Source organism: Pan paniscus, chromosome 18 (genome assembly GCF_029289425.2).
Source record: "Pan paniscus chromosome 18, NHGRI_mPanPan1-v2.0_pri, whole genome shotgun sequence".
NCBI lineage: Eukaryota > Metazoa > Chordata > Mammalia > Primates > Hominidae > Pan > Pan paniscus.
In genome coordinates, this window is record NC_073267.2 from 11,690,311 (window position 1) to 11,715,660 (window position 25,350).

Genomic DNA, 25,350 nt, shown 5'->3' on the forward strand with positions numbered 1-25,350 from the left:
GGCCACACACCCTGGAGCCAGACCCCCAGGTTCAAATCCACACTTACCCCTAGACAACTATGTGATGTCAGGAAGTTCTGTGAAGCTCCTGAGCCTCTGTGTCCCCTTCTTTCAAATGGGGCTGATGATAGGACCTGCCTCACACAGCAGGAGCTTAGCTGGGCCAGCATTTTACATGTGAGTGCTTCACATTATCGTAGTGTCATAATGGCCACAGCTGTTGAGGAGGGAGCCAGGGCTCAGAGGGATAGAGCTGCCTGCCCAAGGTCGCAAGCTCAGGGGTGGCAAGTCAGCACTCCCAGCTTCATGGCCCTGGCTGGAGTCACTTGCAGAGCAGTTGGCCTGGCTCCTCCAGGGTTTTCCATAGGGTCCTCCCAAGTATTCTAGCTAGTGCTTTTGGGCTCTGCCAGCCATATGGACAGCACCAGGCCGGTAGAGTTCTGAGCACCTGCCCTGTTGGAGCCACCATGGAAGGCACCATCTCTGGCATGGTTCCTTCTTCCAGCCAGTGCACACCAAGTGCCTCCTGCAACCCGTCCTAGGCCCCCGTGCAGAGGACAGCTCACTCACAGGAGGCAGACATGGAAAAGGATGACCATGGGGCCAGGGGGATACCTGAAGTGGTGGGGGCCTCAACAGGGCAAGTCACCCAGAGGGTTCATGCCGCCAGAGCACAGGGTGTGGGGGGCACTGGGTTGTCGGGGACCATGGGGGATCTGGAGGGGTGCAAGGAGACGTGTGAGTTTCATTCTGCGTGCTCTGGGTGGCCTCGGGGCCCCGAAGCAGGGAAGTGGCTAGACCTGACGCATGTCTGTCCAAGCTCCTTGCACGTACCGTGTGGGAAGTGGATTGGAGACAGCAGTGCGGGGCCACTGGGGTCCCACCAGAAACCAGGGCAGCTGGGTGAGGGACGGTATGGGATGTGGGAGGTGCCCTTGGCTAGCATGGTCAGTGATGGCGGTGGGGACAGCGTGCCTGGTTATGACAGATCTGCTCCTGAGAACGGCGCTGCCTCTGCACATCGTGTAGCATCTTGGGACAGGCAAAGCATTTCCCATTTGTGATCTCAGTAACCGCAGAGCATAGTGAGATGGGAGAGGCTTGAGAGGTGAGCTGACCAGCGCAGGTCACACAACAGGAAGCAGTAGTGTGCTTTGCACTTGGCCCCCGCACTGTCCTGAGGTTGAAAGGTTTAAATGACTCGGGCACTGGGGATGTCTGACAGAGCATTCTGTGAGACTCATCGAGCTGCCAGCACTGGGCTAAGTATCTCCACAGCCCAGGTTCACAGCAAGCAGGGAGGAAGGTGTGGTTACTCTCCCTACTTACCGGGAGAGGAGGCTGAGGCCCAGAGAGGTGAGGTAACTTGCCCGAAGTCACTCAGTGGTAGGTGGTGTTGCTGAAACCCACTGCTAGGCCATCGGACCCCCACAGTCTGCTCAGTCCAGTGTCCAGGGATCCTCCTTAGGGCCCGGGAACCTGACAAAATTCTTGGCCTTGCCCTGGGGGAGCTGTAGTTGGAAGCTGGGGGCACTGTGATCATACCTGCAGCCTCACATGCGTGGCTCCTGGGCACGCCTGTCAGAGCGCTGTGATCAAGCAGGCCTGGAGATGCCTCTGCTTGGCCTTTGGCACTAAGCAGCTGTCTAGGCTTCATGAGCCAAGTGGCATTTGCCCGATAGGTGTGATGTGTCAACAGCTTTTTCTCCTGCTTTTCACAGCCCCGGCTGGCTCTGAGCTAGAACTCTTTTAAAAATCATAATAAGGCACTGACCTGCAGTGGTACACACTGGTGCAGCCCAGGCACAGGAGCCTCTGCAGTGGAGATTTAAGGTCTGCTGGTCAGGAGCAAATTTAGAATCTTTCTGGAAGGTTCTGGGTCTGGCCAAGAGTGTAGTTAAGCCCTTCAGTGATGTGAGTTTGGGACTTCTTTAGCTTATTGTCTTCATGGATCTACAGAGGAAGGCTTCTGAGGAAAGCAGTGGCTTGTCTTTTTATTCATTCCTTTTTCCAGTAAACTTTTTTATTTTGTTGGAGACAGAGTCTTGCTCTATCACCCAGGCTGGAGTGCAGTGGCACAATCTCAGCTCACTGCAACCTCCGCCCCCCTGGTTCAAGTGATTCTCCTGCCTCAGCCTTCCAAGTAGCTGAGATTACAGGCGCCTGCCACCACGCCTAGCTAATTTTTGTATTTGTAGTAGAAATGGAGTTTCACCACGTTGGCCAGGCTGGTCTCGAACTTCTGACTTCAGGTGATCCACCCGGCCTTGGCCTCCCAAAGTGCAGGGATTACAGGCATGACCCACTGTGCCCGGCCTATCCAGTAAACATTTATTGAGCACCTATTGTGTGCCACGCCCTGTGCTTGGGGTTGGTGACCTGGTGAGCTTGCAGTCTTGTGAGAGTGACAGACAGCATTCAACTGATCACACCCATTACTAATGCATTTATAATTCAGAGCCTGGCTGGTCTAGTAGGGATGGGGAAGACATCTTTGAGCAGGTGAGTGGGCAGATATCATGCCAGTCCTCGATTGACCTCAGTAGGGATGGCACCAGGTTCCAGAGGCTGAAGAAGAGACCTGGTGCCAGCAAATGAAACATAGGGTTCATCAAGGACTTAATGTACAGGGTCAGTCCAGTGGCAGCAGGCTGGATGGGAAAACCACAGCCGCTTGTAAAAACCATGCCACTTATATAGCAGTTTCCCTTAGCACCCTCCCCCTAGCAACCTCTACCTGGCAACCTTCATTTAACCTAAAACAAAGGGCTTAAGTGAAGCTACTGCTGTCAGCTGCATCTGCCGTCCAGCAGATCGTGGGAGTGTTCCTCAGAGCAGACAGGATAGGGAATAGCATGTGCAGGGGCGCCCAGGGTGAGAGCAGAGTAGGCTCCCCTGGGTCCCCATCGATGTGACACCTTCTGCACTTGAAGCTGTTAAAGGCATCTTCCATTCATTCATTAGCTCATCGTCAGAACCTCCCTGGGGAAAGGTAGGCATATGTTCATTTTGCAGTTGAGGTTTTCTGAGGCTCAGGGTGGTTAAGTAACTTACCTGGAGTTGCACAGCTAGTGCACAGCAAAGCCAGTGTCCTATCCTGGCTTGGCCTGACCCTGGCCTCCTGCTCTGTGTTCTCATTTTTTATTCTTATTCCCTATCCTGTGTTGTTACTGATACGGCTCAGAGGCCTGCCAGAAGGATCAGAACCCCATAATTATCAAGCCCATTGGAGGATAATTCTAAGTCATTGACCTTAAATCTGCAAACTCAGAACCTTGCCTTGAGAGTGCCTCCTAGCCCTGTCGCTCGGCACTTTCTCAGAATACTACTAGGCTGGTCATCTCCCAAGCTACCTTATCCACCTTAGAGTGAATACATCTCTGAAACTTGGTAGGGAACTGCACCCAAATGAGCAAATCATGCTATCCCAGGAGAGCAAGGAGCTGAGTGAACATCCATCCTCCTGGGGCGTCCCTGCAGCTGGACAGCGGCCTCAGTCTCCTGTTGCCAGGGGTGACGAGGCCTGCTCAGCTCAGCATAGCCCTTGGGTCAGCTCTTTGCTCCTCCAGGCAGACAGCTGTGTTCATTCTCCGTCCTGTACCTCCACAACTTCTGTGGGACAGCCAACTAGATGATCAGGAAGCCACTCAACTGGAACCTCACAGTGGCAAAGAAAAGCCACCCTCCCCTCAGCTGAGAGGGACCTACAGGCAGCCCTAACAGTGCCTAGGTGCCCAGAGGCATGGTTCTTTTGGAAGTACGGAGCCCTCGTGCCTGTAGGATCTTCCCCAGCTTGAGGCCCACGCCTGAGCCAGCCCAGCCCTGTGGTCCCCGGCCCTAGCTGTGCATTTTTAAAATCACCTTGAAAGCTTTTAGAAAAGCCCAACATCCAGGCCTAACCCAGTTAAGTCACAGTGAAGAGAGGGCCGTTGGTGACATTCTCTTCTGTAGGAGCAGTGGCTCTAGCGTGCTTGGGGTAGGAGGGATTCTGGGTATAGGAGTGGGATGTTTTGTGCGCTGGGCCCAGTTTCAGGAGAGGCCAATTCCACAAAGCTTGTCATGCCTTGGGGGACGGCTGTGCTAAGAACTGGGAAATGGGTTCTGGATGGCCCTGCCCTCATGGAGTTCATGGTGTCCTGGGGCTAACTCACTTTTGTACCAGACCTAGAGTAGGGAAGGCTCTGGAAGGAAGTCTTAAAGGATGAGCTAGGTTTCACGTGGTGCATCCCGGCAGGGGGAATGAGCGGGCTGTGAAAACCACCATGTGCACATGGGTCCTGCAGGCAGCCTGAGGATAGGGGTCAGCAGGAGATAAAGCCACGTGGGAATGGCCCCTGCTCCCGATTACCTGTCCTGGACTTGGTTGGAGGGCCCAGGGAATAGCTGATGGGCTTCAAGCAGAGGGCGAAGGTCCCACTCTACTCCGACCACACACAGCCCTTGGAGCGGGAAAACAGTCACTGATGGGGCCGGCCTTAGGGCGGGCTACCCGTGGGGCCCGATGACCCACACTTAGCTGGAAGGAAGAGGCAGCCAACAACACTTCCTTGAGTCACACAGCTGGAGCCCAAATCCACCCATTAGTCCAGGACCAAAGCCAATGTCATCCGCGGCCTCTCCCACTCCTGCATCCAGTCCCTCCCCAAGCCTGTCAGCTCTACCTGGGAGATGCAGTCATGACAAGGACCTCTCACCACCACACCTGTCTCCTGGGCAAAGGGCTGGGTAACTTCTTTAAGCAGCAGAGAGTCAGGCTTTTAGGGCCATATGGTCTCTGTCGCAACAAGCCTCTCCCATTGCAGCCAAAGCAGCTGTAGAGCATACGTTACCGAGTGGGTGGGGCTGTGCCCCCATCAGTCTTCACTGGCAGGACAGCAGGTGGCTGGATTTGGCCTGCAGGGCATTGTGTGCTGACTCCTGACCTTGGCCAAGCCTGGGCCAGTGGCTTTAAAGTCAGCCCCACTGTTTCTCTCCTTGCCCTCTATGGTCTATTCTTAGCACCAAAGGTCCTTTCAGGGTGTGAGTCGGGTCAAGTGTCTCCTCTACTTAGATTCTTCGCTGGCTCCCATCACTCAGATGAAAGCCAAAGTCCTCACAGTAGCCCCAGGTTTTACACAGTTTGGTCCCTCTGCACTTCCTGACACTAACCTCACCCCCGCCATGGTCCCCTTGGCCCACTTCAAGGCAACTTAAGGGGCCTCTCCTCAGCCTTGACCTTGCTAGGTATGCTCCTATTTGGAGGGCCCTGACCTGGGTGGCCTCTGTTTGGAGAAGTCGCCCTGGGTACCTATGTGGCTCTGTCCTTGCTTCCTTCAGATCATTCTTCAGACCTCACCATCTCAGAAGGTCTTCCCAGATATTCTATATAGTGGCAACCCTGTCCCCACTCCCAGCACTCCAGGGGTCTCTACCCTGCTCATTCCTTCAGAGCACTCAACCTCTCCTGACATTTTCTGCTCCTTCACTGGCCCTGCCCTGTCCCATCCCATTATCAAACTGTAAGCTCCAGGAAAACAGGCACTGTGTTTTGTTTACAGCTGAATTTCCAAGTCCTGGGCTATACCAGACATATAGGTAGTGCTTGGTAAGTACTGGATAAATGGATCGATGGATGGATATTTGGATATAGAGGGATGAATGAATAAATAGATGAATATAGAGGATGGATAAATGGGTAAAGGGATAGATGGATGAATGGATGTAGAGGGAGGGAGGGAGGGATGGGTGTAGAAGGGTGGATGGGTATAGAAGGATGGAGGTGGAGGGAGAGGGGATGGATGGATGTAGAGGGATTGATGGATGGGTAGAGAGGGATGGATGGGTAGATGGATTGATTGGTGTACAGGGACAGATAGAAGCCTGGATAGATAGATGGATTGGCAGATGGGTAAATGGGTAGGTGGCTGCTGGGTGGATAGATGGATAGATGTACAGGAATGGATGGGTGGATGGACGGATGGGAGGGAGGGAGGGAGAGAGGGATGGATGGATGGTGGAGCCAACAGATCTTTAATCCCCCCTTCTGTGTGCTAAACGTTGTTCACTGGGGACTCAGAGGTTAGTCAAACAAAACACATCAGCCCCTTTGGAGCTCATGGGCACTGTGGACACCTTAGATAGTCTAGAACTTCCCACCATGTTTGGTGCCCTCAGGGAACTGGCAGATGCTGAGTTAATGTCCAGTAAGGGGATCTGACCCAGACCAGGTGTCTGGGAAGGCTTCTCTGAGGAAAGGATGTTGACCTGGGAGGAGGAGGTAGAGGAAGAGCGCCGAGAACCTTGTGTCCCAGACAGGGGCTGCCATAGACAGGAGAGCATTGATGTCTCAGCCCACAGGCTGCCCAATCCCCAAGGAATGAATATGTTGCTGCCCGTGTGACACCTGGCAACAGTTTGGCTAGGCACAGAATTCCCCTTTGTCATCAGTTTCCGCCCTGGCCAGATAAGGGGAGCTGAGACCCCAGTCCTGTATCCCAGGTAGATATTCAGCCCAGCATGCCCTGCAGTGGCCCTGACTACTCGCATCATTAGCACAAAAGGAGGAATTTGACCTGGGATATTTTCCTGTAATGAATTCTTTGGAAAGGGAAAGTTCTTGGACTTGGGCCTGATTTGAAGATGAAATGTTTTGAGCCACGTGCAAGAGAATGGCCGACAGAACCTGAAGGGCAAGGTTCTCTGAAGGCGAGGTTCCAGGTTGTTCTGCAGAGCAGGGTTAGGAGTAAAGTATTTGTAATCCCCTGCTGCAAGCTCTACTCAGAACTTCTTAGGTAGGGGATGAAAATGTTCTAAATTGATTGTGGAGGTGGTTGCACAACTCTATGAATACACTTAAAGTCCATGAATTGTACACTTTAAATGGATTCATTGTACAGTATGTGAATTCTATCTCAATGAAACTGTTGTATTAAAAAATACAGCTCTCAACTGGTCAGACTGTCACAAAGCTGTCATCCGACAGCACATAAAGACCAGATTATCTCATTTGTGTCCCATTTTGATCATAAAATAGTTCAATTTATGTAACATTTTCCTTAAAGCAGTCCAAATGTAAAAAAAGAAATTGGAACCTGCAACACATTCCGGAATAATTTGAAAACCCTGATGCAATCCAGGCTCACCTGGCACCCTTTCTCTTCCCTAAAACGTGCCTTTTTTCCATTTCTTTTTGACTTTGAGAAAAAAACTCTGTTCTTACTGGTAAAATAGCCTCCTGTTCCCTTTTCTTTCCTGTAAATTATGAGATAAGTTTGCATTTCATACCTTTCCAGAAATCTCTGTTGATTGTGGTCTGACCTCAGATTCATGATTTCTGGGAAAGAAAGAATTAGAATCACTGCTGTGAACATTAGAAGTGCGGTGAGTAGTTCGTGTTGTGGATTTGAGATGGAAAACAGGTGACCAGTACCTGTTTGTTGCTCCGGAACTTATTTCCTGGTGCTGCTAGATGGTATGCCGGCAACTACATCCAACTCATGCCAATGACTTTTAAAAATGTCATCTCAAATGCCACACGTTATGTCTTGGACGTAGTTAGGGCTAGCTGTGGCCTTTTTGTATGGTAGAAACCTCCACCTCCTGGTGGAGGAGGTCTGGAGGCACTAGAACTTGACAATACAGGTACTGTTTATTGAGCAATTACTGCATATCAGACACTGTGCCAAGCAAGGTTGTGTGTACTCTTCTCACTTAATCCTCACAATGATGTATGACATAGGGATTATTTCCCCCATATTATGCCAGGGAAATGGAGGCTCAAGGCTACAATTTCCATTACACAGCCAGTCAGCATCAGGGCTGTGGCTTGAACCCATGTCTGTCTGCCCCCAAAGCCCACCCTCTTAGCTTATATTATGCGCCTCCATTTCCCTGTCCATACCCCAGCCTTTAGACTCCCAGGCCAGTGCTCCATCCCCTGTATGGCCAGGAAAGCACAGCCATCTTGTAGGACCAGGAGCAGCTCAAATAATGAGCCAACGGCTGGCACCCTTTCTCCGAGCACAGCGATGCACCAGAGTGCTCTCCCTCCTGTGACAGGTGATGTGCGCTTCAGCTCAGGCCCAGAAGAGCCACAAAAGAGAAGCTCCAGCAGTTCTGTGTAGGAGGCAGGATGTACTTCTGTCCATAGAAGGGCTCTCATGATTATTTATTAATTGTGAAAGGGAAGAAAAAACTAATAGAGTTTCCCGGAAAGGGATAAAAGTTCAATATGATAAACTCCCAAAAAGCAATCAAAGGCCAAAGAGGGCAGAAAAATAAAGGACAGGGAGAAAGAGAGATGGTGAATCAAAGTGGCCAGTATGTTAGCAGAGGCCAGGGGAGGGGCCAGGCTTCACAGCCAGGGAGGTGTGGGGCCATCGGAGCACAAGTCACCAGTGGTGGTGAGTCAGGCAGGCAGCGGGACTTGACCCCATGGGGTCACTGAGGCCCTGGGGATGAGCTGATAACAGGAATGGATGGAACCAGTCAGCTGTTTTGCTATTACTGCAGACCCGTTGTATTAATTTTTGTGCATTAATACATGAACGTAGAATATTATAAATGAAAACCGAGAAGCTACAGGAAGAAGAAATCACAATCCTATCAACCCAGAAGAAAGCATTGTTAATGTTTCTGTTTACTTTCCACTTCTGTCTTCCCTGTTTTGTCTCTTTCTCTCATTTAAAAAAAAAAATAATACATGAGTTAATTGTTGATTTTTGAAAAAATCAGGCTGGGCACAGTGGCTCACGCCTGTAATCTCAACACTTTGGGAGGCTGAGGCAGGCAGATTGCCTGAGCTCAAGAGTTCAAGACCAGCCTGAGCAACATGGCAAAACCCCATCTCCACTAAAAATATAAATAGCCGGGCATGATGGTGCCCACCGGTAATCCCAGCTACTTGGGAGGCTGAGACATGAGAATGGCTTGAACCTGGGAGGCAGAGGTTGCAGTGAGCCAAGATCGCACCAGTTCACTCCAGCCTGGGTGACAAAGTGAGACTATGTCTTAAAAAAAAAAAAAAAAAAAAAATTGCAACATTGCAGGTGCGACTTAAGACCCCATCAGTTACCACCCTTCCTCAGTCATCATTTGCCTTATTTTTATTTTTCCAGACCCTTCTCTGTGCAGTTGCATTTCATACGTGTGCCCAGAGCTGATGAACAGAGCAGAGCCACCACCCCTTCTCTGCAATTCTGAAACCCAGACAGCTCTGAAAATCAAAATATTTTTCCTAACTCGTATGATGGCAAAACCAAAACCTCCCTTCAGGTATTTATGGGCGGGTTTATTAGAGTCATTGATGCCAGTAATTGTGAGTTTATGTTTTCGTTTATGCAAAAATTCAGTGTTTGGTTTTAGCTGTTCACGACCCAGCTGACAGTGTAACATAATACCTATGTGTGCCCTGCATGGCCTTTTACCTCCTAAAGATTCTAAATTCCAAGACATATCTGGCCACAGAGGTTTAGGATAAGGAGTTATGTATGGATCTGTAATTGTGTTAAGGTTTGGGCTTCCCTTAAATAAAATCATAATTCTGTATACCCTGCTGCACCTTGCTCTTTTCAGACACCACTGTAAATCAGGAATCTGTGTTAGCACTTACAGATTTCACACATTCCTTTTCATGGCTGCATAGTATTCCAAAGCTTGGCTACTTGCGTTTCTTTGGCTGAGTGATTCAGTCATCCTAGTCTTTTTCTATCCCAGGCAGCGTTGCAGTGGGCATCCTTGGGCACACTTCTCTCTGTGTGCACGTGCAGTACAAGAAGCAGAACTGCCGAGTCACAAGGTTTTGTTTTCACAACATTGCCATCATGTCAGAAGCACTTCCCTGTACTGTAAAATGCCTCTTCTAAACTTCATTGTTGATGACTGCATAATAGTCCATTGTCTGAGTGTTAGTTTCCTGAGGTGGCCATAACAAAGTCCCACAAACTGTGTGGCATAAACAGCAGAAATTGATTGTCTCACAGGTCTGGAGGGTAGAAGTGCAAAATCAAGGTATTGGCAGGGCTGGTTTCCTCTGAGGGGTGTGAGGAGGACTCTGGTCCAGGCCTCCCTCCTTGGCTTCTGGTGTTTTGCTGGCAATCTTTTCTACTTTTTGGCTCATAGAAGTATCACCCCAGTCTTGCCTTCATCTTCACGTGATGTTCTACCCGTGTGAAAATCTGCGTCCAAATTTTCATTTTTTAGGAGACACAGACAGATTGGATTAGGACCAAACCTAATGACCTCATCTTAACTAATTGCATCTGTAAAATGACCCCATTTCCAAACGAGGTCACATTCTGAGTCTGAGGTACTAGAGGTTAGGACTTCAACCTAAGAATTTGAAGGGGACACAGTGAAACACAAAACAGTCTGAATTTGCCAGATTTTACTTAATCCGCTTATACTGGCCACTTATGTTGTTTCTACTACCTTATGAAGCACCCTATGACAAACATCCTTATTCAGAAATCTTGGTCTACATTTCCAATTATTCCTCCAGAAACCATTCCTTAGAGTCAGGGGTCTGTCCATTTGTCAGGCTCTGGGTGGCACCTTGCCAAATTGCCTTCCAGAAAGCAGAGTAGGGGGATGCCCACTTGGTCACACCTGGGCCCTTGTCTTCATTCACCTGGGCTCTCAGATGACTCCTGCCCAGTGCTCCAGGCTGAAGTCCTCTGCACGTATGTGTGCGCCTCTGCCAGCATGTGCACAGGCATTGTTTCTATCAAGTCACTTTTTTATTTCTCATTCCTGCCAAAAAGAGAGAGAGTCTACGGGTTAATAGCAGAGTAGAAACCGTAGCTCAAAATGTCTGTTTAGGGCATGTACTCTTGCATCTGTATAGATGAATAGAGATTTCAGAAATACTGGGCCCTCTGGGCCTCAGGCATTAAATCAATCAGTGCAATTTCACTCACAGGGCAGCTTGCCAAGGGAGCCCAGGAGAGAGTAGCGAGTTCTCTGATTTAGTTCAGTCCGTTAAGCTCATGGCAGCCTGCACCAGCTCACTGTTGCAAAAGGCAATCAAATAATGAGTACTCAGCCACTTTCGGGGGGCGGGGGCCGGCTGGGGAAGGGGCTCTCTGGAGCCGTTCAAATGGAGCCAACTTTTGATAGCTTTTTAGGGTAGTTCTGAGAGCTGGAGACGGGTGAGGAACCCGGGAAATGAAAGCTTAATTAACGGAACTACAGAGAATGAGGCAGCAAAGGAATCTCTCAGAGAACCAGGGGGTTTTGTGTGTGTGATGAGCAAAAGGATAGAACTAGGTGCTTGAGTACTGTCGGCTAGGAACCAGCATTGAACAGCAGATGCCTAACTCAGCACAGCAAGGGCCAGCTTAGCACGGAGACCAGAGAGCAGGATGCGCGGAAGGATAAATTTAGCCTGCATTTCAGGGGAAAACATCGATCTCAAATGTAGTGCTGTCTTTTAAAAGAAAGTGGAAGCCTTAGGCCGGTCATCTGGGACAATTTCACTTGAACAGCTAAAAGCCCAGGAAAAACGAGTGCTCATAACCAGCTCATGCTGCTAGCACACCCACAAGATCTTCCCTCTGCAGGAGGGCGGCTGGTGTCTGCATGGGTCTGACAGATGGTCCTCCCTGCTACCCTTATCTGTTCCCAAGAAAAGGTGCTGCCTTGTTTTCTGGAGAGATTTGGGGTTTCTATTTCTGATCCCAAATGTTCATCTTCGTGAGGAATGACGGGGGGCCCAAGCTCTGTGTTTGCTCAGCTGCTGGTCCAGGACATTGACATCTGGTGGTTTGCACCTGTCAGAGCAGGGCCAGTGCCAATCCCCTCTGTTGTCTAGAAGCTGAGCAAAAGACATCAGTTACTGGTGTCTGTAGATAGGGTTGTTTTGTTTGTTTTTAACCAGGTCCCCTGTAGCATTCAGACAGCATCCTGAGCATTGTTTCTACCTGGTCAAAGCTAAGGGCACCACTGTGGTCCCAAATAATAGAGCACCTGTCCTAATGACGTTCCCACAATCTCGCCAGTCAGGTGGTGACGGCATCTTTCCTCCAGCCTCCCTCTGACACTGCTCCCCTGTGTCAAAGGGGAAGAAAGTCCAGTCTGTCAATATTTGGGGCACTAATCATCTGCGTTCGGGCGCCAGGGGTCATTGAAAGGCTGAGACGCTTCCAGGAATTCATGGCTCTAAAACCGTGGGGCTGACTGGAAAGGATCTCCAGCGAGGGTATGAAGAAAGAAACCCAAATCTCCAGTCCACCCCCACCCCGCAGCCTCTGAGCATTGTCCATTGTGTCTTGGGTTCTTGGGAAGAAATGAAGTCAATGCACATAGTGATGTGGGCCCAAGTTAATAATAAATGTAGAGGAAGGAGAAAGGATGTTCAATATTTAAACATTTCAGAGCGCTGTGTTTGTTTGCCAGTTACTGCCCTCCGCCTGCTTCCTGGATGGGTTCTGTAAAACGGAGCCTTCCTTCCCCAACTCTGCAATTGGCATCTGACACCAGCGATTTACATAGAAAGGGAAATGGTGCCTTTTCTAGGTAGTCCCCGCGCCAGCAGGACTCCTTCTCGTTTTCTGTTGCCTTTCTTGAAGGAAGAGGATGACAACATAGAAACTAAGGTTTTTATGACCCCTGGAGCACTTGTGAGGAGTTGACAGCTTTAGGGTCATGTCCAGAGTTGTCTTAATTTTCCCAGATTTGCTTCTTTGAAACTGTCTCATATTTTAACATAAATGTTGTGCTTTGGTTCTTACCTCTAACAGATTAAAAAGGCTAAACAATGAAACATACAGTTGTGTTTAAGAAACGTCGCTCTAAGTATACATACTAGATACGTTCCTTAAAAGTTGCCTGTAATGCAGAATTCTGTGAATCAATTCCTCTTTTCTTCTTGACGCACATTATAGAAAAGGAAAAGCATTCCTTCTGGGGGAGGGAAAAACATCTGACCCCAAGACATAATAAAATCATGCTTAAGAATACAGTAAACTTTAAAGTCTCTTAGTTAAAGGAAATCAATACTTTTATGATGAAATATTAATAATACTAAAAAAAAAAGTCAAAACTACAAATGCAGAATAGCCAGGGTGATTTTTAATGTTGGACACATTAGCTTAGCATTTGTAAGGAGGAACAAAGGGAAAAGAGAGCAACCTAGCCCATTTGAGAAGCCCTTCCGGTTCCTAATAAGTCCCCTTTTTGTGGGTTTTCTGTCAAGAAGACACACACCTCCCCATAAGTGCCAACCTTATTTCTAAGCATTTTGTTGAAGCTACCGATTTTGGAAATGAAAGGATGAATGTAGCTGGAGAGAGGAACACACACAGGTGTGTACACACGCACACTCCTGCACACACATGCGCAGACAGGGCAAAGAGAAATGGAGAATTGGGGAAAGCCATTTATTTGTTTGCATACACTGCTGGCTGTTCCCTCCGTCCCCATCCTCCATGAATTATTCTGGTAGGGATCTTTAAGAGGGATGGACTTAGAGTAGATTGAACCATATGAAATGGCTGTTTCTGTAGGTCAAGTTAGTTGAATATTGGCAATTGCATATGGTTCAAGCTCATCCATTCAACTCTCTATCAAAGAAATGCAAATAGAATAGTCATGTGTCTCGAATGCAATGTAACATGAGGTTTTTAAGAATCTAGATGAAAATAACTTTATTTTTCTCATAAACGATTTTCATATAAATCCCTTAAACCTAGACATTTAAAGTTCCTTTAGAAAGGCTCTCTCGTATCTCACTTTGTTAACTCCTAAAACCTTCAGTCGTAACAGCTAATGTGAGGAAGACTTTTGTTTTGTGTCGCGTTCTTTTCTCCAAAGAGCTGGGCCATTTCTTTTGCTACATACCCCTTTGTCTAAAGACACTTACGAAAATGAAAATCCCAGGACAGGCGTGGGGGCTCACATCTGTAATCCCAGCACTTTGGGAGGCTGAGGTGGGCGGATCACCTGAGGTCAGGAGTTCGAGACCAGCCTGGCCAACATGGTGAAACCCCGTTTCTACTAAAAATACAAAAAAATTAGCCAGGTGTGGTGGCAGTTGCCTATAATCCCAGCTACTTGGGAGGCTGAGGTAAGAGAATCACTTGAACCTGGGAGTCGGAGGTTGTAGTGAGCTGAGATCGTGCCATTGCACTCCAGTCTGGGTAACAGAGCGGGACTCCATCTCAAAAATAAATAAATAAATAAATAAAACCCACCACTACAAAAAATAGAAAAATTACCCAGGCGTGGTGGTGTGCACCTGTAGTCCCAGCTACACGGGAGGCTGAGGTGGGAGGATCACCTGAGCCTGGCGAGGTCAAGAGGCTGCAGTGAGCCGGGATCATGCCACTGCACTCCAGGCTTGGTGACAGAGTGAGACCCTGTCTCCAAAAAAAGAGAAGAAAATCCCAGTTATTGCCTCATTGGGCCCAAGTTCCAGGCACCATAAATTCCAGCCGAGGAATCAAAACAGCGAGTGCTACCTAAACATTTAGATTGCGTTAATGCTTTCATCCTCACGAACCCTGTAAGGTGTGATGGTGTCACTCTGCTTTAGAGTGACAACAGTGCTTTAGAGGACACAGGCTCATGGGGTAAACAGGTCCCCTGCTGTCACATGCCCAGAGCCGCGGCACTCTCCTCACCACCGTATCCTGTAGCCAGAGTAAAAGTGACAGGCCTAAAGCCAAGGAGCTGCTCTTCAGGTTTCTCCCTTGCAGATAGCAGAAGGCTCGTGTCCAGCCATCCGGTTAGCCATGTCCCACAGGTCTGCCAGGGCAGACGTCAGCAGAGCCCTGTCCACTTAACAACCTCAGCTGTGGGTTTTTGAAGCTTGTTCTGTGCTGATATCCATCACGGCCTTGCTGTGGCTCCGCACATACTCCCTGATTCTATCTGACTCACATAGTTCCAGATAGTATCTTCAGTTCTTGTTGTAGATGATGTGTCATAGAACGTCATCAGCCATCGGTCTGGCCTAGCCCCAGTCTGTTAAAACACACGGTAGGAGAGACTTTGGTGAGGTGGCCCAGCTGCAGAAGTTAACCACCCCACCCTGCAAAATCGGAGTCCTGGCGAACACAAGCAAATGGAATGGGTCCACAGGCATGCTGCTCTCTACCTTGGGTGCATACTAAGTATGTGTCAACTGCACATGCCTTTTGCAGAGAATCAAGACTAATTCCCTGGCCCCTTTGTACAGTGCCACCTCCTAGAACACACGGAGCAGGCCAAACATGTCAGTGTAGGATACACACTGTACGGCCTCCCTGCTTCTGGCCAAAAAGGTCAAAATGGGGCTGATGGGATAAGAGACTTGCTGGGGAAGAATCTGGCGCTCCTGGCCGGGCATGGTGGCTCATGCCTGTAATCCCAGCACTTTGGGAGGCCAAGACGGCTGGATCACCTGAGGTCAGGAGTTTGAGACCAGCCTGGCCAACATGGTGAAACCCATCTCTACTAAAAATACAAAAACAAAAAAAATTAGTGGAGCATGGTGGCGCACACCTGCAGTCCCAGCTACTTGGGAGGCTGAGGCAGGAGAATCACTTGAATGTGGGAGGCAGAGGTTGCTCTGAGCCAGGATTGTGCCACTGCACTCCAGCCTGGGTGACAGAGTGAGACTCCATCTCAAAAAAAAAACAAAAAACAAAAACACAACTAATCTGCCACTCCTTGGCCAGCCAGAACCTTGGGGGGCCATCCTTTGCAAGCAGGGCCATAGTGACCCTCCCTGCTCCTGGTGCATTCCTGATTCTGCTCCAGCTGGGGTCAGTGAGCGCCTGTGCCTGGGAGTCTCCTGGGCGCTGTCTAACCCGCCTTCCTCCTGCTGCCGTTTCAGCCCTGCTGACTGCCGCAGTAGAGAGGCAGCCCAGATGGCCGCTCCCAAGCTTGCTAGTGCCTTGGCTGACAGACTGTTGTGGAGGTCTTTGCTTGCTAATTTACAGACGGTAATACCAGTGGAAGAGGGCAGGGGCTGGGCGAGGCAGGGACTGGGTCCTTGGGAATCAAGCCCAGCCCTGGCAACCTTCAGTTCTAGAAATCCAAAGCAAGGTTGCACCACTGCGAGAGATTCCAAGATCTGGTCCACCTGTGTCCCCCATGTGCCAGCCAACCCTCTGTGGCCTGGATAGGTGCTCATGTAAGATGCATGCATTCCTCATATTCACACAGCCCAAATGCCTGCCCCGCCCCCCCACCCACCCCCTGCCGGTAGCAAAAGGGGCATTAGACTTGGCAGCCCTCACAGGCAGACCTTCACCCGACAGCAAAAACATTTCTAAGGGCACAATTAGGACAGAAATGACACAGAGAGAAAGCAAGATACTGAAAGACCATTTTTTCTTTTCTGCAGGTTTTCAAGGATAGTGTTTAAAATCTGAGAGGATTTATCCATGGATAAAGAGCTATAGGCTAAAAGACTGTGCAAGTTCCCAGCTATTTTTGTATGTTGGACATGTTATCCCTTGAAAAGCAATCAGAAATAAAAAGTCTTTAAGCGTTGTGAGGTGCAGCCTAGTCAGTGATCAGTGATGTGGGGGTCGCCCATGGTGGCAGCTCAGGCTTGGCCCAGGGAGGCCATACAAACGTCCCTTCCCCAGGTGCCTGATGTGTAGACCTGTGCCCTGGGCTGGACAGGAAGTGGCTTCTTCAGCACCAGTGCACAGGAAGAAAACCAGATATCACCATTTGGGGGCAAGTCCTTCATTGCCCCGAAAGCACAGAGTTTTGTGCACTGAAACAGTAAATCATCTGAGACTTATTAAAGGGATACTGAAAAGGGGTCTCTGTGCATATACCTGAAGCTTTCCCAAACTTCAGGATTCTAGCAGTGAGGGAGGAAACTTCTGGGGCCCCCCAAGGCTCCTGCAGGCCCTTGGAGTCACTGCCATCTGAACCCTGCCCACATGTCAGTGAATGCTTTTGTTTCTCTTTGGTTTTTGTGTAGATTCCTAAGAGGAGTCCCGGGCAAGGACCCAGGCCTCACCTGGCCCATGTGGGTGCGCTGTTGCTAGACTTGAATCTGAACCCTGCCTCCTCAGCCCCCAACACGTGCTCTTTGAGCAGCCGTGGGTAGTTTGGGCCCTGTGCCCTGTCTTCCTAAGGTGGCTTTCCTAGGGTAGCCCCCCACTGAGTAGCTCCTAGCCCCCACCTGCCCTCGGGTATTGGGGTCATCTTGCCAGGGTGTAGGATCCAGAGCTGCTTCTTGAGTCAGAAGCACGAACAAGAAGGTTCTATGTCACCTGCAGATCTTTCTAGTAAGCCGCAATCTGTCCAGAGCCACCAGCAGCTGAAGTCCCAGACTTAGTCACCTCCCAGCCCCCCATCTCTCGCCCCAGGGACCTGGCAGGCTGCACTGGGAGGTGAAAGGGCAGATCCAAGGAAGGAGCCGACAAGGGGAGAAATAAGGCCATGCACACTTGCTGTCTTCAGTTTGTGTGCGAGGTCACAGGGCCGATTGATTTTTTCTACTGTTTCCCAGCATCGTGATGGGTGGTGAGAAAATATGAACACTGCATCGTCAGAAACCTGAGCCACAGCCTCGGAATGAATTTGCTAATGAAAGGCAAGCTCAGGGCACCCACGCCTCATGGTCCTCATTCACGGCAGAGACTGTGGAAAATGCACGGGTTGCTTCTCCCGAATCAGCCCTCAGCGGGTTTTATATTATGCTTTGCAATCTGCAACAACCATAAATAAGTGTAGGTTTTTCTTAGGGCAGGCAGCTCTCCTGTCCAAATCTTAGAGCTTTTTCCTAAAAGAGGGCTATTGAAAACTGGACTTCTTTGACACACCTCTAACTGAGATTTAAATGTCTTAGTCTCATACCTCAGACTCAAAAGCCCCCCACCTCCAGAGTTTGGTCAAGGAGGCCCCAAGGTATGACAGACGCCCTGGGGTTAAAAACAGAGGCTGGAGACCGGGAGCAGTGGCTCACACCTATAATCCCAGGACTTTGGGAGGCCGAGGGAAGAGGATCACTTTAGGTCAGGAGTTCAAGGCCAGCCTGCCCAACATGGTGACCCATCTCTACTAAAAATACAAAAGTTAGCTGGGCATGGTGGTGCATGCCTGTAGTCCCAGCTACTTGGGAGACTGAGGCAGGAGAATTGCTTGAACCTGGGAGGCGGAGGTTACAGGGAGCCAAGATCGTGCCACTGCACTCTAGCCTGGGTGACAGAGCGAGACTCCAGCTCAGGGAAAAAAAAAAAAAAAAAAAAACAGAGGCTGGAGACCCCTCTGGTTGCATACAAACGGCTCACAAGATAGATGGCCTGGCTTCGCTGGCTTGGGGTTACGCACTTCTTAATTTTCAAAAGGAGTATGAATGAAGCTGTCAACATTTTCAAAATCAGGAGGTGTTATGTCAAAATCCAGATATCCAGCTTCTCTTGACGAACTGGAGACTGTGGCCATACTGAGGTCCATGTTCTCCTGCAGCAGCAGTTAGAAGAAGCTGGAATCTGTGCTTTCTGATTTGCCCCAGTCTCTACCAGGCCCTGCCATCTCCCTGGCACAAAAGCTGAATGTCCCATGGACTGCATGTATTAGCATGCCTGCACTGTTGTTTTAATAGAAGAGAATGGTTTCTCAGTGTGCATGTGTCTATTAAATAAAGGGAAACAGATGACAGATAGAGAGGACCATCAGTGTTTTATCTCCAGCCCCTCCTCATTACATTACCGGGCTGGCCAGCCTTGCCCTGTCTGATTTTCAAAAGTAGGATCCACAGAAGTGTCTAGAAAGGGGAGGGGAAGGCCCTCCTTGGTAAGGCACCATGCCAGCCCGAGCAGTTCCATTTTCATCTCATGTATAAATTGGAGTTTCACCATTTAGAAAAAATGTTTGAAAAGGGCTGTCATAGGGTGTTATCTTTGAGGAATGAGGTTCCATCTGCAGTCAGGCAGTTGTATCTCCCATTAAGCTGCTTTCAAAGACATGCCCCAGGAGGGTTTCATGGGACAGAAACCTTGTGGGTGAATTGGTGTGTCGTGTAGATCGCCTGTTTTTTTCCCTGTGGTCTTAGCTCCTAGGAAGCTCAGAGTTAAATGGTGACATTAGCTTCCCATAGCTTGAAGTCTTTCTGATATAACTTTTCACCTTTTATTGTCGGGTTCTTATTTACTTTTTGTTTTAGAAGCTTTCAGTGTTTAGTATCTATGGCATTTAGGCTTGGGTTTTAAAATATAACATAAGCCATCTCAAACCCTTCCTGGAAACAGGTAGTATGTAAGGGCATCTGTAGGGAATGAGGCTGCAGGGCGAGGTTAGTGCTTTTGAGTTGAGTGGAGAATCCCCAAATTGAATTCAGAGCCAACTGGGTTCCTTCCCTTTCAGCTCCCTAAAAGGTTCCTGTGGAATCCCCTATAATCTCAGGTAGTTTTCACATCTTCCAAGGGGAGATTTTTTTTTAAGCCTGAAATACTTGCACTTTAGTCACATGGCCAGTATCCTCAGAGTAATTACCAAGTGCAAAGCGGCACCAACTCCAGGCAGGCCACAGAGGTCGGGGGGCGTCCCTGCTCATTTGGAGATTCAGAAAACTTTTGGTGCAAGCCCACTAGTTTTTGTGCCTACACACATCCAAGCCCTTCCCACCCTTTAGTCTCTCTCGGGCCTCACTCTTTCTGGGTCTTAACAACTGTGTGTAATCTCTGTGACCAGGTGTGAACCCAGACAAAAACTCGGTCCCATCTCTGGTTTCAACCCAAAAAGTCCACTTGCACCACATGGGAAAGAGTTGACCAAGTGTTTCGTAAACCCTAGGTGGCGGGTCACCTCCCCACCTCACTTGCCCCTTTCCCTCTTTCCCTTCAGCCCACCACACCTAGATTCCACCCAGCAGGTACAGGGCAGCTTTTTCTGCACCAAAAACTCTGGGAGCCAGCCCGTCCCTTGTCCCTAGGGGACTTAACTCACATCCCCGCATTAACAAAGTTTTTTCCCTAACTGTATCAGTTAAGATTAAGTTCAACTACATAGTAAAGATAAACTCAAAGGGGAAGTTAATTTCCCTCTCGGGTAAAAGAAGCCTTGTAGTCAAGAGATACACAAAGACGTCAGGGACCCAAGCTCCTTCCTTTTCAGTGCTCTGCTGTCCCTAATGTGTGATTCATCCTCATAGCTCAGGGCAGCTGCTGGAGTTCCAGCCATTGCATCCATTTTCCAGGAAGCAGAATGGAGGAGGATATACCCCCTTTCCTTTTAAAGAGCTTTCCAGGAAATCCCACATGCCACATTCATTTCTATCTCACTGGTCACAACTTAGTCACTTGGCCACGACTAGCTTCTGGGTTCTGTAACTGCAACCGAAAGGGAGAATGGTTATTGAGAGACAGCTTACAATATCAAGAACACTGTCCAAAACCCTCTTCTTTTTGCTTTTTTGTTTTAAGCCTTCCCAATAAAGTGAACAAAACCCTCTTAACCTAGAGGATTCCAGGTGCTAGCTATTAATGTAATGATAATCATCACACTAAATACCTAAACATCTTTGCAGTCAAATTTCTTATGCCCTGCTTAGGTAGGCCGACTCCTACACAGCCATCAAGGCCCCAAGGTTGGACAGAGCTGCTGCAGAAGCACAGGGGAGAGAATAGTTAACCCCATCTTATGCAAAGACTCCTCCCAGGCTAATGCTGAGCTGTGTGAGCCATGAAGAATGGGGCAGGGGTTTGTAAAGACAGAAAAGAAGCAAAAGAGAACTCCAGACCGAGGGAACGGCCTAGCAAAGGTTGAGAGCAAGTGGTTCTTGGTAGGAGGTCTGAGGACTGACCTAGGCTGCTGGAGGCAGATCGCCATATTTCCACATCCCCACTCCTCCTACGCACACCCAGTGATTCTGGGGTTGTAGGAGGGCCTTGACTCGAAAGGTCTCTGGGGGTTCCAGCTTCCCTGAGTCCTGTGGATTTGACCAACAATCTAGGCATAAAGAGCAGAGATTATCAACTCAAACGCCCACACGGCCAGGCAAGTTGCAAGAGCAGGGACCCAGCTCTGCTCATCTCTCTCCCGTTGCTGTCCTGCAGGAATGGGGCCCCATAAAGCCAGATCTTTTCATTTTTTAAGAAAGCAGAAATCCAGGTCTGTGTGTAAAAGCTCCCAACGTGTCCATGGTGGTACCTCCAACAAACACACATATAACGTAAATAAGCAAAGCGAAACTCGTGTGCAAGCCCCTAGGCGGCTGCTGGCCGGCTCTGAATCTTGAATCACATGGTTAAGTGATTATTGGTGGGGAAGGCTTAAAGACCTGTAGAAGAGGAGGAGGGGGGCATGTCCAACGTCTCGAAGTCAGTTTGGGCAGAGCTTGGACTCAAACCTGGGGTTCTGACTCCAAGCCCAGCTTTCCTTCTGTCAGTGGGCCTAAAAATAGAAGACTGACCTTTTCTTGGTATTTTTGTGCTTCACAAATGCCAGAGCGTTATTCATTAGTTCATCTTCCCGAAATAACTGGCAGAACACGGCCAGAGGGCAACAGGAAGACTCTGGGCTGCGCCCCCCACCATGAAACTGGGGGCTCCTGGGAAGTGGGGGATGTGTCTCACCATGGGCGTGGTTCCCCCCACTGTTGGAGTGGCCTGCCTGGCCCTGCTCTTGGTGAGTCCAGGGGAGAGAGCTTCAGAGGGCAGAACAGATCTCAGGAGGATGTTAGGATCGGGAGCTTGAGTCTATCCAGTTCCCAGGCAGTTTGTGTTCCCTCCATCATGCTCCCTTTTTTTTCTCTTTCTGGTTTAAAATAAGGTTTACAATAGGAGTCTTGGAAAATTCAGACAAGCACAAAAAATAACAAAACTCACTGCAATACAACTACCTGCTTCTCTCACTGCATCAGCTTCAAATCTCCGGCTGCCTTCTCTGCTCTGGACAAAGGGGAAAGAGAGCACGAATTTTTTGCAGGAGCGGAAACATATGGGACTTGCTTTTTCTAACCTTTTTTCATTGACTCCATCTTGAGCATTTCCCCCAACACTTAATCTTCTCTTACCAGCGTGTTGGTTGGCAGCAGGGAATTTCATCATCTAGAGGGATTAGAATTCACTTAGCCTTTCCCCAGTTCTTGGACATATCAGCTGTCTTCTGTTCTCTGTTCTACACACCAATATGCTGAATATCCTTGTAGTTCGGTATGTGGATCCACCCACAGTGTCGTCTGCAGCATGGGATGCTGCAGGTGTGGAATTGGTCAGATGGTGTGAAAGTCCATGCAGCCTCTGATACACATTTTGCAGGCTGTCCTTGAAGCATACCCAGGGAGAGCCAAGACTGTTATCACTGGAGAGGATCTCAGGCAGGCCCGTTTGCCTGCACTCCTGTCGCACGATCTCTGGCTTGTCTGTGTGTTTGCACGTACTTCGCAGCCCAAGTGTGTTTGATTCATACACAAAAGCCTCTGGCACCTCTGCCAAAGCTAGTTCATCAGGGACTGCCTGGCTGGGATGAAGCAGGAACCAGAGGACAGGGCGCTCTGGCCATAGACATTCATCCTGAATTCTCCCCAGCACCCTCCTGATTCTCTGATGTGTTGCCACTTTGATTTGGGGAAAAGCCCCTTGAAATTGCAGGTGGGGGGCCTTGGCCATCCAGCAAAATAAAGGGAAAAAAAAAGCCAAAAGTCACTGTGGCTTTCTGGTCTCAGTGCCACTGGCAAAGGGAGAGAGAGTGGAAAGGAGGGAAGTGGGAGTTTTAGTAGAAGCGGGTGACGGAGAGATGTGTTCAGTAACCTCTGCTCAGCTAGACCCTGCAAATGGATGGGATCGGTAGTTGGTGATTTTTTTGTTTGTTTGTTTGTTTAACTCAGTACATGCAGATTTTACTGCCAATCTATGACTTGATCCCAACCCATTCCCAAAATAAAAGAATTTAAGCATCCTGACTGCAGTGCCAGCTTCTCATCTGCTACCCTACATGTCCCACTGCAGATGTCTTTTGATAATAAACCAGGTTTATGATGCTGTAATAAACCATGGCTTTAAAGAGGGCAAGAGAAAAGACGTGTCTTCTTCAATGGGCCTGTGACCACCTTGGCAACGGCTATGTCGTTGATCCCTTCCAGCCGGGGTCATTGTCGGGAGCATACAAGGTGTAATCCCAACTCTGTTACTACACTGGCTGGCCCTCGGTTCATGGCCCTGATAAATAGGCAGCTCGGGAAAAGCCATCTTGACATTTTGATTTGTTAAGGGGTAATTCATTTTCGAGGCAAGTAAACAGCTTGTAAACTGGGGAGTTTACCGCTCTAAGTGATTAAGAAGTGAGCAGCTATAAAACTGGTTCCATGTGGCTGCGGCTGAGTGTCCCCAAGGAATCTTCCTGCCCAGTGTTTGGATTTGCCGGATGTTTGCCTTAGTTCATCTGAGTGGGCCCCCGACACACACACACAATATATCACATTGTGCCTCTTCCTGATAACTCCAGCTACATTCATCCTGCCTTTCTCTCCGCAAGCAGACCTCTGCGGTAGGTGCGGGCAGGAAATACCCTCCACGCAAGAGGAGCTGGTGCTCAGGATGACCGCCTCACTCGGAGACTCACCCTGCTTTCACTGGGCCCCATGCACTTGCCATTATAGTCAGCGCTTGTTAAGTCACCCCCAAAACCCAACTGGGGGTATAAATAGGGCCCCTGCCTTTTAAGGAGCTGATCTTTAGACGAAAACAGCTTCACATGAACCTGAGTGGAAATAGCCCCTCCTTGATGGCCAGGAGAAGAGTCCTGCTAAGCCCTAAGCTGAGCCGCAGGTCCCATCTGTAGGTGAAAGGAAGGAGGCTGAGGGACATCAGGGACTTGCCCAAGGTCCCTCAGCTGGGAAGTGAGCAGAGGAGGGTTAAATCCCAGGCTTCCCTGTGCCATAACCTGGGTGTCATCCCCTGCACCAGATGGGCACACTGCTTCTGTCCAGAGCCAGGTAACCTGGCAAAAAAGCCTTTTAGGCTTTGCAGGCCATGTGGTCGCTATGGCAACTGCTCAACTCTGCCGCTGATCGAGAAAGCAGCCATAGTCTCTGTAAACAAAGGACCGTGGCTTGTTCCTGTAAAACTTTACTTACCAAGCAGGCAGCAGGTTGCAGGATGCCAACCCCTGCTAACACCCTGCAGCCTTCCTGAGTTTCAAGAAAGGTGAGGTCAGGGCCTAGAGGGCCTTCTGGAAGTAGTGTCAGCAGAGAGCTGGACCGTGTGAAGTTCAGGCAGGGCGGGTGGCGTGAATGGGGTCCGGGGCTGGCTGTGGTGAATGCATTCGCTTGAGGAGTGGCAAGGCTTGGGGGAATGACCAAGAGGGTTGAGATCCCCTCTCTCAGCTGGAAGGAGGACTCGCCCCCCATATCTCCACCGCAATTTGGGGCTGCTTCTGTGCCACGAAGCGCCATCACCATGGGTCCTGCTCGGCTCCTAGGGGCTGAAGTCGTGGCCTGCAGAAAAGCACATGTCCACCAGAAGAGGGGCTCCTGGGCCGGATAAAAGGGGCTTTGATTTATCGTAAAGAACACGTATCGCCCAGGTGTGGTGACTCACACCTCTAATCCCAGAACTTTGGGAGGCTGAAGCAGGAGGATCACTTGAGTCCAGGAGTTCAAGACCAGCCTGGGCAATACAGTGGGACCCCCATCTCTACCAAAAAAAAAAAAAAAATTAGTTGGGTATGGTGGCATATCCCTGTAGTCCCAGCTGCTCGAGAGGCTGAGGCAGGAAGATCACTTGAGCCTGGGAGCTCAAGGCTGTAGTGAGCTGAGATCACACCGCTGCACTCCAGGCTGGGCAACAGAGTGAAACCCTATCGCAAAAAAACATAAAGAACAAACATGTATACTGAGCTCTCACCATGTGCCACACCCTGTTCTGGGGTGTGATAATAGTTCTTTCATTTTATTCCCACAACAGTGGGAGTATGTAGTGACACTCCAGGTTGTGGCTGGGAAAGACTCAAGAGAAACACGATAGCTGTTCATGTGTCTGGTGCTTCTGTGCGGAAAACGGGTGCATCCAGGTCTGAGTGTCTCCAAGATGAGGGGCTCGTTCATCCCCGCTGGGTCAGTTTACCAAAGAAACGTGTGGGCAGACTCCACCTCCAGGTCCTGGAGATGCTGAGGGCCATTTGAGACCATCATCACTAGCTCTTTGCCAGGGCTTTCGTTGTTCCTGAACCTGACTTCCCTAGAACCTCAAGGGCAGAGCAAATTCTCTGGAAGGAGCGTCCAGGGCACTGTCCTCCTGCCCGGGTGTGACTTCAGAGCGTGGGTCCCCCAGGTATGACTTCAGAGCATGGGTCCGGTGCCCTTCCTTGGGCACCATCAGCAGAAGCCTGAGACTCTACCATGAGGGCATCTAGCATCCCTGGGTGAACTTGCCACGAGGCTGCATGTCCCTCTTCAAGGGCACAGCTGGCACGCTGCTGAGCCAG

The 25,350-nt window shown here is 49.5% G+C and overlaps 1 protein-coding gene across 7 annotated transcripts in view; it reads left to right on the plus strand.

The window, feature by feature from the left end:
- CLEC16A (C-type lectin domain containing 16A) overlaps window positions 1-25,350 on the plus strand; it is a 236,640-nt gene that overhangs the window by 195,256 nt on the left and 16,034 nt on the right. The window contains exons 22-23 of one of the 7 annotated variants that reach the window (XM_055099552.2): window positions 15,794-15,902; window positions 16,307-20,643. The exons of the other annotated variants lie outside the window; for them this stretch is intronic. Coding sequence (XP_054955527.1) covers window positions 15,794-15,902; window positions 16,307-16,334 — 137 coding nt within the window. The 3' untranslated portion in view covers window positions 16,335-20,643. Of the gene's footprint in view, window positions 1-15,793; window positions 15,903-16,306; window positions 20,644-25,350 lie in introns of those variants that run through there. 7 annotated transcript variants of the gene reach the window in all.